General features: G+C 43.2%; 1 protein-coding gene across 1 annotated transcript in view; it reads left to right on the forward strand.

Moving 5' to 3' along the window:
- LOC124541819 (P protein-like) overlaps positions 1-16354 on the forward strand; it is an 81270-nt gene that overhangs the window by 47061 nt on the left and 17855 nt on the right. Inside the window, exons 6-7 of the mRNA XM_047119725.1 lie at positions 9571-9743; positions 10591-10842. Of these exons, the coding sequence (XP_046975681.1) occupies positions 9571-9743; positions 10591-10842 (425 nt within the window). The remainder of the gene's footprint in view (positions 1-9570; positions 9744-10590; positions 10843-16354) is intronic.

Below are 16354 nucleotides of genomic sequence, written 5' to 3' on the forward strand. Positions count from 1 at the left end.
AAGTCATAGCTATACGTTATATATTAAACTAAAATACATTTAAACATATTTATGCCCAATATAATGCCAATCTTCTCCATAAAATGCAAAAGGAGCCCAATTTTTGGAGAGGATTTAGAGTTTTAGAATTTACCACGCTGCCCCGGTGTGGTTTGGTTAGATTGGTTTTAAAAGATTTTCACTATCCACCAGGCTGCTTTTTTAGAGGAAACCTGCATGAGTTGTATGAAATTCTGACGCTCGTTTATCAACGAACCCTCATTCGAGCGGCGTATTCTTCAAACCCTTCTCAAGAAAAGTTCATGGTTTTCAGGAAACATTAAAAGGATGATATACCTCGCGGATGATATAGTACGACACAACTGAGATATAGCATCGGCAAATTCAATAAAACCGATTACTGCTGATTCACAACTAATAGAAACAGCCCCCTATCGCGCCATTCGACGCTATTCGTCGCTATAGATTCACGCGTCAGTTCAACACGAGACAGCGAGTGCGTGTAAATCGACGGCTGACGCGTCGAATTGATGAATATATTAGATCGTACGATATTACAAGTTATAACGTTTGTGTAAAGATTCATATTCACAAAAGAAATAAATATAAATAAATAATAAATATGAGACAACATCACATACATTACTCTGATCCCAATTTAAGTTGTTAAACCACTTGTGTTATGGAAAATCAGAAGTAACGACGGTACCACAAACACCCAGACCCAAGACACATAGAAAACTAATGATAATCTACATCGACTCGGACGGGAATCGAACCCGGGACCTCGGAGTGGCGTACCCATAATAACCGGCGTAAACACCACTCGATCACTGAGGTCGCCATAAATATTGAAAATTTGGGAGAGCGTACTTAATTGCTATGCTACGTCTAAGTTGTGTCGTACTATATTAGCGGTTTCAAGGTCATTTCAAGACCTTGTCAAAATAGGCTTTGTTGATATTTTTCTTTGCTAAAATTAGATCGTTGTATGATTTTCGTCATCGGAAGCCATATAAAGGGTTCTAAAAGTCACACTTTATAAAGGTACTACCAATAAGTCGTTTGCCTTGATGTTTTCGAATTTGAATAATTCTCATACACGTGTCATTCAGCGTGATAACAAACATTGTATCAATAATTGTCACGCTTCTAAGTAAGCGAGCTGAGATGGCCCAGTGGTTAAAACGCGTGCGTCTAAACCGATGATTTCGGGTTCAAACCCCGGCAAGCGCCACTATATACATGGTTACTGGTTACTCGACGTATATCCGTTAGGAGGTGATAGGGGTGACTATTTGCAATAATTTTAACCCCCATATGCATAATCCAAAAGTGAACAATTTTTGAGATATCACATTTTTAATTTTTTTCAAAATTTGTCAAAAATGCAACTTCAAAAATTTATTGAGACAAAAATATCAATAAAAATCTATTATTTTCTTCTGATTTATAAAAACGAATAAACAGTGGATATTTGTCAATATTCAAACAATCATTATCAGCCCAAATTTAAAAATTGGAGACGAAAAACGATATTATTTCAATTTTTTTTTTCTTAGCTTTCCAAAAATATATAAAAACTAGGAATTTATTTCAAAGCAGCCGAAATAAAATGACCAGAAAGGTGGTGGGAAACCGTATTCGAACATGAACGAATTTATACTCTTTAAAATTCTCACAAAATTAATTAAAAACAATATCCAATGTAAAAAATCTTACGCACTTAACTTACTTAATACAAGTTTAAAATAATCTTATCGTCAAAGGGAGAGATTTGCCCAGCAGTGGGAAATACAGGCAGTTACTATACTACTAAAAGATCAAGCCAATTTTATTATGTTAGTGTGAATGACAGCTACCTTTGAACATAATATTACTTTGCTAGTCTGTGTGAACATAGTGGCTACTTCTTTTCGACGCCATTTCTGATATGTTTATTAGGCATACAAAGCAATGGTGTATCTAGAGTTATTTGAAGGAATTTAAAGTAGTTATGTAAACAGCAAGGTATATATGTATAAGCAATAAGACGTTCTTTTTGTGTTACCAAATTAAAAAAATATTAATACAATATACACAAAACTTGTAACTGAGATTTTTTTGTCTTTTTATGAGATATTTTTGAGGAAAATAAATCAAAAAAGCCTTGAAAGGTTTTCGTATTTGGTCACGTATTTTTAAATTTGGACCGATAGTTATTGTTTCAATACTGACAAATATCCAGTGTTTAATAGTTGTTGTTTAATAGTTTTTAAATAAATATTTGAAGTTGCATTTTTGACTTTTTGAAAAAGCAAAAAAACGTGATAAATCGAAAATGGTTCACTTTTGCATGTAGGGTTTAAAATTATTGCAAATAGTCACCCCTATCACCTCCGGGAATACGTCGAATAACGAATAACCCTGTGTATATCGAAGCATCAAAAAGTTTAATTAGGACGTATATGTATATTACATATATTTACAAGTTATGTATATATAATAATAATAAATATGAGACAACATCGCATACATTACTCTGATCCCAATGTAAGTAGCTGAAGCACTTGTGTTATGGAGAATCAGAAGTAACGACGGTACAACAAACACCAAGACCCACGACAACATAGAAAACTCGGCCGGGAATCGAATCCGTGACCTGGAAGTAGCGTATCATGAAAATCGGTGTACACACTACTCGACCGCGGAGGTCATTGTATTTTATATATTTGTATTCATTTTCCTAATTAAATTTAAATAAAAAAAAGAGTAACTACTGAGTTTCTTGCCGGTTCTTCTCGGTAGAATCTACTTTCCGGTGGTAGCTTCACTTAATTGTTGAATGACGATTTAAAAGTGCTTGTAAAAGCCTTTTTTTTTTTTTTTTTTTTTTTTTTTTCTCGCTGTAAAAACGCTTTACGCGCTTCCCCCACGTGATGGAAAGTGGGGGGGTGTGTGGGACTCCCCGGAGCCCTGGACGCCTCGTGCGCCCAAGTACGCCGGGTTTACCCACTAAAAAACCAGCGGTTCCCTCTCCGTCTTTCGGCGGACGCCACGGGATCGCTTACGCATGCTACCGTGACGCCCTGACGGTCGGCCCGCCTATGCGGGCCTCCAACTCCTACGGGGAATTCCCGGGGTACTGGGACCCCCCCTGGTCCCTGCGGCGCCTATTGAGGCGGGGGGAGAAGGTGCGCGTAGCGCCTTTTCCTCCTCCCCGGTCGTCTTCTGCGGAGCGAGTCGGCGGCGGCATTATTTTCCCGCTCCCGCTCCGCGGCTTCCTTCTGCACCATGACACTTTCGCAGAAGGAGCGCATCTCTGACCAGCACATCTCGCTACTGAGCATGGCGTTGATAACGCCCGGTAGCGAGAGGTCTCCACCCATAGTCGCCGCAAGGATGTGCCTCTGGGGTCCCCATGCAGCACACTCGTACAGGGTGTGGTACGCCGTGTCCACTGGCGCACCACACTCGTGGCAGGAGGGTGTTTCCTCCCGCCGCGCTATCGCGTGCAGGTACTTACCGAAGCATCCGTGCCCGGTAAGTACCTGCGTCATTCTGTACGACAGTGTGCCGTGCTTCCTTTCAACCCAGCGACTCAAGTGGGGACGGATCGCCTCCACTGTCGCCAGGCCTGCTGTGGGTGACCCCAGATCCTCCTGCCATCGGACGATCAGGGCTTGCTGGGCTAGAGTCCTGATCCGCCCGATCTCCGTTGACCCTGGACGGTCGCCGCGGTCCCTCACCTCGACCCGGAACCGGTACACTTCCGCGAGCACCTCCGCCTGGAGCTCCCAGGGCGGATCGCCCGCGAGAAGTGTCGCCGCAGTCCACGAAACCGTACGGTACCCTCTGATGCCTCTCACCGCTATGACCCTCTGCGGCTTTCGCAGTAGGGCCCGATTTTTAGCGGTGAGGGCGTCTATCCAGATCGGGGCACCGTACAGCGCCATCGACCTCACTACGCCGGAGTATAGACGCCGACATAGGGATCCCGGCCCCCCCACATTCGGAAGGAGGCGACCGAGAGCGGCAGCGGCGTTGATGAGCCTCGGGCCGAGATGGACAAAATGCTGCCCGAAACTCCATCGTCCGTCCAGAATCAGGCCCAGATACCTCATCTGGGCCTGCACCTTGATCGCCGTCCCCTGGACGGTGATTCTCGCCCCTCGTGGGGGTCCTTTCCGTGGACCGTGGAAGAGGAGGGCCTCCGTTTTGGATATGGAGACCCTCAAGCCCAGCATTCCCATGCGGTCCACGGTGAGAGCCGTTCCGACTTCGGCGAGGCGAGCCGCCTCCTGGAAGTCCCGCCCAATCGCCGTGACGAGGGTGTCGTCAGCGTAACACAACACCCCCATCCCGGGAAGGACGGGAGCCCGCAGGAGCCAGTCGAAACCGACGTTCCACAGAATTGGGCCGAGAATCGACCCCTGTGGAACGCCACAACCCACCCGATACCGGACGAGCCTCCCATCGACCCCCGCCCAGAGGATTTCCCTGTCTTGGAGGTACGCCTCCAGCAGTCTCCTGAGATAGGATGGCACCCCATGATATCGGAGTGCCTCCCGTATTGTCTCAAAGGGAAGACTGTTGAAGGCGTTCGCCACATCGAGCGACACTGCCAGGACGACTTGTCCCCGGGCCACCGCCTCCGTCGTCCGAGTCTTCAGGGCGTCCAGGGCATCGACCGTCGACCGGCCTGCCCTGAATCCGTACTGAGCCTCTGAAAGACCCGGACCGACTTCCTCGAGGTGTTGAACGAGACGGGCTGCGAGGATCTTCTCGAAGAGTTTTCCCGTCTCGTTCAGCAGCACAATTGGCCTGTATGCCGAAGAAGAGTCCATCGGCCGACCTTCCTTCGGCAACAGCACCAATTTTCCTTCCTTCCAAGGCTTCGGAAACTGCCCGCTGCGCAGACATTCGTCGAACAGCTCCCGAAGCCTTGCGTCTAGGTATTCCAGGGCAACGCACAGAATAGGCCCTGGAACCACGTCCGGACCAGGCGCTGTCTTCTTGGCCCTCAAGCGGCCGAGGGCCATCTCCATCTCCCGCTCCGTGATCAGTGGTGGAGCCACTGCTGTTTCCATCACGGAGCGAGAGGCCATCTGCGGAGGGACATGCTCGCCTGGATGGGGGAAGAGTTCTCCAACCAGGCGCAGGAGGAGTTCCGGCGGCAGCGTCTCGGTGACGGGGGCACCTTGGGTGCGGAACTTCCCACGCACACCGCGGTACGGGCGCCCCCACGGGTCTCGGTTGAGACCCTCCAGAAGCTCCTCCCTGGCCTTCTCCTTAGCCTTCCTTATCGCCAGCTGCAGATCTTTTTTCAGCTGGCGATATGAGTCCAGCATCTGACCCTCCAGAACCGTGTCGAGGCCATTGCGCCTTCGACAACGGACGTAGGCCCTACGCGCCTGGCAGCAAGTCGCCCTAAGGACAGCGATTTCAGGCGACCACCAATAGACATGCCGGCGCGGTAACCTGCGCCGGGTCCGAGGCATGGCCGCATCGCAGATTTTCTTGAGCGAACTGCGCATGCGGCCCGCCAGCTCCTCTGAGCTGTCACCCTCCCTCCTCCCTGCGGAACCCCACCGCTGCACAATGGCGGCCTCCTTGACCATATCTCGGTCGACTTGACCGAGTGACCACCTCGGCAGCGTGGTCGACACCCTCTGTGGTTCCGCCGGCCTCCGCGAGGTAGAGATCTCGAATCGGATATAACGGTGATCCGATAGAGTCTCCACCTCCTCCTCCACTCTCCAGTCGACCACTCTGCGTGCTACGACAGGGGAGGCGAACGAAACGTCCACCACGGAACCCCCCTGCTGGCGCACGCAGGTATGAACCTGCCCCCTGTTGAGAAGGGACAGGTCGGAGAGTAGGGCCCACACTTGAACGGCCCTCCCTCGCGGATTCGTGGCGGGGTTGCCCCAGGCACGCGACTTCGCGTTTAAGTCGCCGAGAACCAATATCGGTTTCGGCGACTGCCTGGCCACGGCAGCTCTGACTAAGCCGAGATAGGTCTCGAACTCAGCCAGGCTGCGGTTAGGGGAGAAGTACGTCCCTACGACGACGTACTCCCCCCACCCCACCACTGCGTAGCCCGAGCCCCTCTCGATGAGTGAGAGGGGAGGGCCCGTTCCGCTCCTCGTGAGGACTGCCACGGTGTCCTCCACGTCCCCTACCCAGTGAGTTAAGGGAGGAACGTAATAGGGCTCGCAGGCCACAGCCAGGTCGATCCCCCACTCCGCCATGGACTGCAGCAGTAGATCCTGAGCCCCGGCGCAGTGGTTGAGATTCGTCTGAAGGAAGCTGAAGTCTGCGCTCATGTTGACATTGCAGCTTCCTCCTCGGCCTGGCGCTGTCCGACGTTGTTGTTGGTCTGGGTAGTGAGGACCACCTTACCTTTCGTGATGGGGGGGTTACATTCTTTTGACCCCATCACGTGCCCGGAGGGCTTGCCGGCGTCTGCGCACACCGCGCAGCGCAGCTTCCCGGTGCATTCAGCCGATTTGTGGCCATTAACGCCGCACCGAAAGCATAGGCTCCCTCGATCCGCACTGAATGGGCATAGTATCCTCGTATGGCCAAGACCCATGCACTTGTAGCAGCGCAGAGGGCGCTGCTCCAGCACGTATACCCTAGCCGAGCTCCACCCAACCAAGAGACGTCCGGCGTCAGACAGCTTCTTCGCCGCAGCTACTGGACATGTCACGCGGACCATACCCATGTAACCGGGTCCACGTGAAATCTCTCCACATCTAACAACTTCAGAGGGACAATTTCCCTCGCGAGCGACTGCGGCGATTATCTTATCTTTGGTGACGGAGTCATCTAGCCCCGTCACCTTAATGTCCACCTTTCTTACGGGGTGAACGACGCTGGCCACCCCATCTAACACTGTGCGGAGCTTGTCGGCTAGTTTGTCTGCCTGGTCCGACTGTGCTCTCGGCAGCTCCAGCACTCTGGCTCCCGTCGCGGAACGTCGGACTTTTAAACCTCCGTTGATCCCGAGTTCCTGCAGTTTTATGCCTTGCTCAGCTCGCTCCAAGACCTGGGCATATGTTACGCCTTTCTGCTCCGCTTCCGGCTGCAGCGTAACCACTACTGCAGCTGTACGAGGAGCAGTCAACTTAGGCTTAACCGCTTGGGGTGCTTTGGGCACCGTGTGCGCCTCCGTGGCAATCGTTCCAGCTGAAGGCTGTTTCCCCTTTTTTCCTTTTTTAACTACGGTGGACCAGGACATCCCTTGGACCACTTGAGGCGGAGTTGTCTCTGACACGGCGCTTGAACAGCCAGCAACAGGTGCCGGCGGGGCAGCTGGTGACACCCGCTTATGTAGAGGTGCGGAATTCAGCGGTGGAGCCGAATGGACTGCCTGCGCTTGGGACACAGCGATTTGCTGCGCTGATTCCCGCCTCTTATCCGCAGCTAATGGAGGGCGCTGTATTTTTGCAGGAGGGAGACGTTCCTCCAATTCGGCAAATCGGGCGTTGAGCATAACTCCTATCGTTGAGATAATTGAGGCTTTTATACTGTCCACCATCCGAGCATCCTGTGTGGAGCTGGTGGACGCCTCATTTACCACAGCGACCTTGGACCGTATCTCCGCAAAATCGCGGCGGTGAGCCTTCACCTCGGCCTTGAGGCTGTCCACCTCTTTGCGCAGGCGTCCATTATCGGCACGGAGCTTTCGAGTCTCCTCGGCTTCCGTCCGAGACGCTAAAGCATCTACGATTGCCTGTAGTGCAGCTGCCGACTCCCTCAGCTTCTTGCCAAACCCTCCCTTTAAGTTGGAGGACTTTTGTGCCACCTCCAAAATGAGGGCTGCGCTACGACCAGCCTGTGCGCGAAGTTCTTCCGCGCCCATTTTTGCGGGATCCTTGGTTTGGACATCCGAGAAAGAAGATTCTTCGGAGTCCAAAACAGTCTGAGGAGGTTCCTTTCGAAACGCTCGACTACGAAGCGATCGTTCGAAGGCCTCCTCTCTAGCCTCACTGGCCTTGGCCTTCAGCTCGGCCTTAGCCCGAGCGAGACCACTTCCACGACCTTTGGTGGTTTTGCCGCGAAGAGCAGGCTTACTTTTTGCAGCTATCCTCGTCTCCGTCTCCGTCTCGGAATCGGAGTTAAAAATAGTGAGGCCCTCGTACGGCCTTTTTCGCCGAATTAGGGCATCCGACGATAATTCGGTGTCGACTTCCATCGTCGAGAACAAACAACATAAAAAAAAAAATCTTGTAAAAGCCTACTTGAATAGAGTTTATTTTGATTTGATTTGATTTGAAACCACTTTAAATCGGTATGAAGTCGTTTAATGAAACCCATTAGACGTAATCATTCGTTAGAAGCAATAGACTTAGCCTAGGAATTACTCGGTCTTTGGTCAAAGACCTTTTAAGTGTTACCTGACCAAGTATATTACACAACGTTTAAATTAATCCGTAATCTTTTAACAATTACCTTGGATAGAAGGCGTTTTTTAACTAATCGTGTTTCTTTAACTCAGTTAAAGTAATAGTAAGTAACAGCCTGTAAATTCCCACTGCTGGGCTAAATGCCTCCTCTCCCTTTGAGGAGAAGGTTTGGAACATATTCCACCACGCTGTTCCAATGCGGGTTGGTGGAATACACATGTGGCAGAATTTCTATGAAATTTGTCTAATTTCTAGGAAATGAGTCGAGATGGCCCAGTTGTTAGAACGCGTGCATCTTAACCGATGATAGCGGGTTCAAACCCAGGCAAGCACCGCTGATTAATGTGCTTAATTTGTCTTTATAATTCATCTTGTGCTCAGCGGTGAAGGAAAACATCGTGAGGAAACCTGCAGTTAAAGAGTTCATTATTGTTTTGATTATTTATTTCATATGGTAACACGAGCTGTGCCCGCGACCTTGTACGTGTTTAAATTTTACAAAAAATAAATATGGTAGCCTAAGTTACTCCGTATTATATCAGTTATCTGCCAGTAGATGTCCCGTCAAAATCACTCCAGCCGTTCCAGAGATTAGCCGGAACAAACAGACAAAAATTGTATAAAATGTTATTTTGGTATATGTACCGTGTATATACAAACGCATTAAGTAAAAAAGGGCTATTTTAATATTACAAACATATTGGAAAGTATAGCCTTATATATCAAACCTCAAATACTGTTTATATAATACACAAAAACCTTCCCCTGGAAACACTCTATCTATTTAAAAAATCCGCATCAAAATCCGTTGCGTAATTTTAAAGATCTAAAAGCATATTATTCAATACAAAATTTTATAGATGATAAAAAAGCGTGGAGCTAATATCTGTTGACTTCCACGCAGAATATATTAATTTAAATAATTGTATTTAACTAACATGACTTTGTATTTTTAAATGTTCAAAAAGAGTAACTACTAGTTTCTTGCCGGTTCTTCTCGGTAGAATCTACTTTCCGAACCGGTGGTAGCTTCACTTGTAAAATGACGATTCAAAAGTGCTTGTAAAAGCCCACTTGAATAAAGTTTATTTTGATTTGATTTGATTTGATTTGAGCATACATAAAAACAGACAGCGGTAAGAGACTTTGTTTTATACTGTGTAATGGTTTGTTTCAGACTACATAATCAACGTATCAGACACTCAAATGACCCTCCTTGTTAAGTTATCCGGACCATTCCTGACTGAGCAAGCTGAGGGTAGGATGAACACATCAGAAAGGGAGGACTACAGGAAGATGGACGTCTGGCTCGAGACTTGGTCGACGAACATGAGGAATACTGGCAAAGAGGTAAATAGTTATCACTGTGTAACTGTGTATGAGCCTGATGGTAACTGGTCACCATCACCCATAGACAATGACGCTGTAAGAAATATTAACTATTCCTTACATCGTCAATGCGCCAACAACCTTGGGAACTAAGATGCTATGTCCCTTGTGCCTGTAGTTACACTGGCTCACTCACCCTTCAAACCGGAACACAACTATACTGTTGTTCAGCGGTAGAATATCTGATGAGTGGGTGGCACCTACACAGGCGGGCTTACACAAAGGCCTACCCCCAAGTAAATACGAGATCAGAGCCGAGATGGTCCAGTTGTTAGAACGCGTGCATCTGAACTGATGTTAGCGGCTTCAAACCCACATAAGCACCACTGAATATTCATGTGCTTAAGTGTTCATAATTCATCTCGTGCTCGGTGAACGAAATCATCGTGAGGAAATCCGCATGTGTCTAACTTCATAGAAATTCGGCCATATATGTGAAATAGACAATCGGAATTAGAACAGCGTGGTGGAATATGTTCCAATCCCTCTTTTCAAAGCTGCCTTGGGAAAATTTACAGGCTATTGTTGTTGTTCGCTGAGCACGACATGAATTATAATGACAAATTAAGCACATAAATCAGCGGTGCTTGCCTGGGTTCGAACCCGCAATCATCGGTTAAGATGCACGCATTCTAACCACTGGGCCATCTCGACTCTTAATCTATAATTATGCATCTTTTTCGAATTTGTTATTCAAATAGGTATAACAAGCATTCAAAGCCGCACTTGTATAAATAGTTCCAAGTCAAACCCAACACCCAAAGCTGAGCTAAGATCGTCAACCTCAATTCTTGATCATTTCTTTCAGATGTCACAACTCTGGACGATAATGCTGCAGGAAAATAACCTAGACTTCAAGGAGGGGGAGTCCCGTTCGACGATCTTGAGTATAGAGACTAATCGGACGAATCACAGCGTTTACGCGCTGCGCATGCGCACCTCGGCCAATGAGAGCATGCCGTTTACAATCAACTACAAGATAAATCCGCTAGATGCCAGCACGGGTGTCTTGTATTCCTGTATCCTGCTTTTTGGATTGTACGTTTTGATTATATTTGAGGTAAGGAATAAATACTTTATTCTTCTCCCTAGTCGTTTCCTCATTACTGAAGGTCCTGACCACCATTTATTTATTTATTTTTATTGCCTAACTGGATACATGTCATTATAGGACGTTGTCCTAATTCGATATTACGTTAAACAAAAATATTTAAAATAGATATGTAACTATTTTCAACCGACTTCAAAAACGGAGGAGGTTATCAATTCGTCTGTATTTTTTTTTTATGTTTGTTACCTCATAACTTTTCACTGGGTGGAACGATTTTGATTATTTTTTTTTTTTCGTTTGAAAGGTAGTGCTTCCCGTGGGGTCCATTTTAATTTTATTTTTTTCCGATGATGGTATCCGTATGAAAACGACATAAGTCTTAAATTTGCATTATGTATATGCGCGACAAATAGGTGAATAACTGAAAATCACGGTAACCAATTTTGATGATTCTTTTTTTAGTATAACATATATACTTCAAGGGTAGTTTGGTAAAAGTTTGGTAAGTTTCTGAGCATAGGATCCATGACAAAGTAACGGAACGGAAGGGAACGGAACAATTCTGAGGAGCACGTTAGCGATACTCGGTCGAATCTTTTATTTATAGGTTATTTGGATTGAGATTTGAGTTACCTTCCGTAATGTAGTTATGTTTATGTAATTATCATAGTCGAATATTATAATCAACTAGCTACCCACCCTGGCTTCGCACGGGTGCAATATTGATACTAAATATACTATAGAATTTGTTTATTTACGACATTAAATTGCAAACTCCTAAAATTATCAGCGTTTCTTTACTATATTGTTCACGTATTATTTATACTAACCTTCCCCTGGAATCACACTATCTATTAAAAAAAAACCGCATCTAAATCCGTTGCGTAGATTTAAAGATATAGGGACAGAGAAAGCGACTTTGTTTTATACTATGTAGTGATGGAACTCCTATACAGCTCACAGTTAGGGTGCGATATGGGGCAGAATTTTTTACTATCTTTAATCAAATTTTGTGTATGTGGTGTGATGTCATATGATATGCTATATTTGGAGTCGGTGCCAGCCAAGAAAACCCTACAGTATATTTATCAAAAAACAATAATAATAATACTTTAACAAATATGTCTTTTACAAATTACCTTTTATACAATAATATACTGGATCAATCAAGGGGCTCGTATCGCTTTTTTCTTTTTATTGTTGGGACAAGGGCACCGTGGCTGACATCGGCTCCAAATATAACAATAACTATAACTACATTATATAATCGTAAATCGACTTTTAAGTAGTCTAATATTTTTCATTTCATTTTAATTAGGAGGACTAAAAAATATGTTGAATACGCAATTATTTTTATTACTTTTTAGTGCATATTCATTTGTTTTAAAATAGTGTTTTGTTTGAAGTCGGTTTTTCTTTATGTTAAAATTTTATTTACATACATGTGGGGGTTAAAATTATTGCAAATAGTCACCCCTATCACCTCCTAACGGATATACGTCGAATAACCAATTACCCTGTATAGCGGCAACAGAAATACATAATTGTCACAATTATTTTTTATTGAATCGGCGGGCGATAATTACTAATTAATAATTGAACGATTAATTTTATATGGAGTATAATTAATAATAATTATATTAATACACTTCATATTATAATAATATATAAAACCCGAGGTACACACGAGGTAATAAAGGCCCTGGGGATGCGCCACACGAGTGTTATCATGGTTAAAATTTATTACAAAAAAGTTAACACATCCCCTAAGGGAAAATTAGAAGCAATATTAAATGTAAAGCTTAGTATTACATGATTGATTACTATGTTGACCTCAAAACTAGGTGGATCCATAGCAAAGCATAATAAAGAGAAAACAATTGCATGTAAATCGACGTCTCAAATTGACGAATATTAGGTCATATGATATTACAATTTATTACGTTTGTGTAAAGATCATATTCTCATAAGAAATATATATTGATAAATTGGGATATCCCAAATTGACACGTCGATTTACATGCACCTGCTTTCTCTGACGCGAGAATCTATAGCGACGAATAGCGTCGAATGGCGCGATAGGGAGCTATTTTTATTGGTTGAGTGAATCGGCAGTAATCGGTTTTACTTTCATTCCATTGCATTTTCCGATGCCGCATCTAATTTGTGTCGTACTATACTCTATAATTCGACAATTTTCAAAACGCTTGTCGCATTACCACACACACACACATATACAGTGGACCACTGTAAATATGTGTTGCTAGCGTTGCCATAGATACAGATATCAATAAAGCATTGACAAATCGCCGTAACCCAGTGGAAAAGACTTTTCCTGGTCACAAGTCTGCGACCCGTGTACGATAGTTGACATATGACTTATGAATAATCATCAAGATTAATAAACGTACAACGTCAAAGATAAGATACATCGTTGTCATTGGAAAATAAACCTTAGTTATATGAGATAGAGTTTAAAATCAATTGACGATAATAAATGGATTTTTGTAATCTCGCTGTTATTTGAATAGATCGCAATCAACACGTGTATGTTTATTTGCTTTGATTACGTATACCTAGTAAAGTATAATAGTAACGGCTTTATAATATCCCACATCCCACTGCTGGGCAAGACACTAGGTCCTAGGAAATGAATTCTCTTCTGAATAGGCTATTCGACTGGTTTTTAAAATCCATTTTATATTATTTAGTAGAAGTTAAGGAACCCAGTAAAAGTTGTATTTTTTAATTCTAGTACATATTTGCAAAAAGAATATCATATTAAAAATTCCATATTTAAACAGCGCGCAAAAACGCTACTTGGACAATATGGCAGTATGGCGCTGCAATGGGGTCGGTGACGTCACTTTCCTGTATTTTAATCTGTGGTACATATAGTAGATAAGAAAAGTTTACAAGAAAGTGACTTCATCATAAGCCCGGCCAATCAGGAGCGTTTTGTGTCAAGTGATAAACGTTTGAAAATTTGCCTTTTTATTTATGGATTTTTGAATAAATTAAGTATTATTTTCAACTTTCGTTAGTAAATAACCATTTTTTAAGTCATAATATACACTGATTACAATAATTCACAAATTATTTTTCACATTGTCAAATAGCCTATTGTAATTACAAATTAGGCATGCCATGATGCTTGCCAAGGTCTAGGACTAAAAAACCTTCAGATACGATTCATGTCTTATAACTCCTGGATCACATGGGTTATAAACCATTTAAACCATTTATAGTAGGACACAACTTAGATGTCGCATCGGCAAAATTAGTAAAACCGATCACATCCGAATTAAGTGCGCTATCCCAAGTTATCAATATTTATTTCTCATGCGAATATGATCTTTGCACAAACGTAATAACATGTAATATCATATGACCTAATATATTCGTCAATTTGACGCGTCGATTTACATGCACTTGCTTTCTCTGACTCGTGAATCTATAGCGACAAATAGCGTCGAATGGCGCGATAGGGAGCTATTTCTATTGGTCGTGTAAATCGTCAGTATTCGGTTTTATTTTAATTCCATTTCATTTTCCGATGCTAATTTTGCTACACAGATACATTACATAGATTATACACGAGAAAATAATTAAATTTAAAGAACACAGTGTATAAGCTGTGCTAATGCACAGCACTGATTCAGATGGCCCCTTACTATTAGGTAAACATAAACACATGCGCATACGAAAATAAATAAATGAAATTATAAATATCATTAAAAGTTATGAAGTATAATTATAGAAAAACAATTGATTATGAAAGGCATAGAATGCAGCTATAATATTTGCTCTCTAATTGTATGGTCCTCTTTTTGATTTGCCACCGTCGTTAAATTCAGTCTGGAGGGTGTCATGTGGGCAGCGTAGATATTGAACTGAAGAATTAATAATAATGCTGTATATAATATATGGCAATATTCTCTTTCGTCTAGTTCAAATTTCGAACCTAAAATGCTCCATTAAATTCTTATGAATATATTTGCCTTCTAGTTTAAATTTCGAACACAAAACGCTTCAACAAAGTCCTACGACAATCCTTTCTTGTCATCTAGTTTGAATTTCGAACATAAAACGTTCTAGAACAGTACTATGAAAATATTTCATGTTCGTCGTCTAATTTAAATTTGGAACACAAAACGCTCCAGCAAAGCCCTATGAAAATTCTTTCTTGTCATCTAGTTTAAATTTCGAACACCAAATGCTCCAGCAAAGTGCTAAGACAATAATTTTTAAATTTCGAGTATTTTACGTTTCAGAAGAGTAGTACGATCATTCTGCTCGTTTTATTTAAATTTCGAACTCAAAACGCTCCAGTAGTGTCCTAAGAAATTCCTATTTGTAATCTAGTTTAAATTTCGAACATTTAATGCTTCTGGAACGTACTTATTTTTAACACGCTTTTATTTTTCTTGTAACTATGTATGTAAGAAAATCTTGGAATCTTAATTTGACCCACTTCCCGGACTTCGATTAGGAAGAAATTTTACACACGCTCTGTATACAATGACTAGATAAGAAACATCATTACAAATCCAATATGGCGGCGTCCCTAAGATGGCGTACTGGCTTTTTATAATCCACCCTCATGATACGGATATTCAATGATAGGCTATTTTTGTGCGTACTAAAACTGTGTTTTCGAGATTATTGAACTATTATATTTTATTTTCTTGATGGTAGGGCTTTGTGGGCAACTAGGGCACTCATCAGATATTCTACTGCTAAACAACAGTACGCAGTATTGTTGTGTTCCGGTTTGTTGTGTTCCGGTGAGTGAGCCAGTGTAACTACAGGCACAAGGGACATAGCATCTTAGTCCCCAAGGTTGGTGCAAATTGACGATGTAAAGAATAGTTAATATTTCTTACAGCGTCATTGTCTATGGGTGATGGTGACCACTTACCATCAGGTGACCCATATGCTCGTCCGCGAACATATTCCATAAAAAAATATATTAATTGTGATAGATTATCTTTATCTGTTCTTTCAATAATTACTAACGAGGCAATTCTGCCACGTACAACAATGTATCCTATCTCGGCTATGAAAATAATCTATATAGATCTTTTAACAAGGAACTTGAATTATTTAATAATTGAACTTTGTACGTTCTTAATTCTTATCTATATTAATAGAGCTGACTAATTTGATTGTTTGAATACGCTAATCTTGGAATCAACGATTTGATAATGTTTTCACGTTAGATAGCCCAATAATTGAGGAAGATTATGATATAGTGAGTCGAGATGGCCCAGTGGTTAGAACGCGTGCATCCTAACCGATGATTGCGGGTTCAAACCCACTCAAGCACCGCTGATTCATGTGGTTAATTTGTCTTTATAATTCATCTCGCACTTAGCGGTGAAGGAAAACATCGTGAGGAAACCTGCATGTGACAAATTTTAGAGAAATTCTGCCACATGTGTATTCCACCAACCCGCATTGGAACAGCGTGGTGGAATATGTCCCAAAACCTTCTCCTTAAAGGGAGCGGAGGCCTTGA

Source organism: Vanessa cardui, chromosome 29, assembly GCF_905220365.1.
Source record: "Vanessa cardui chromosome 29, ilVanCard2.1, whole genome shotgun sequence".
Classification (NCBI taxonomy): domain Eukaryota; kingdom Metazoa; phylum Arthropoda; class Insecta; order Lepidoptera; family Nymphalidae; genus Vanessa; species Vanessa cardui.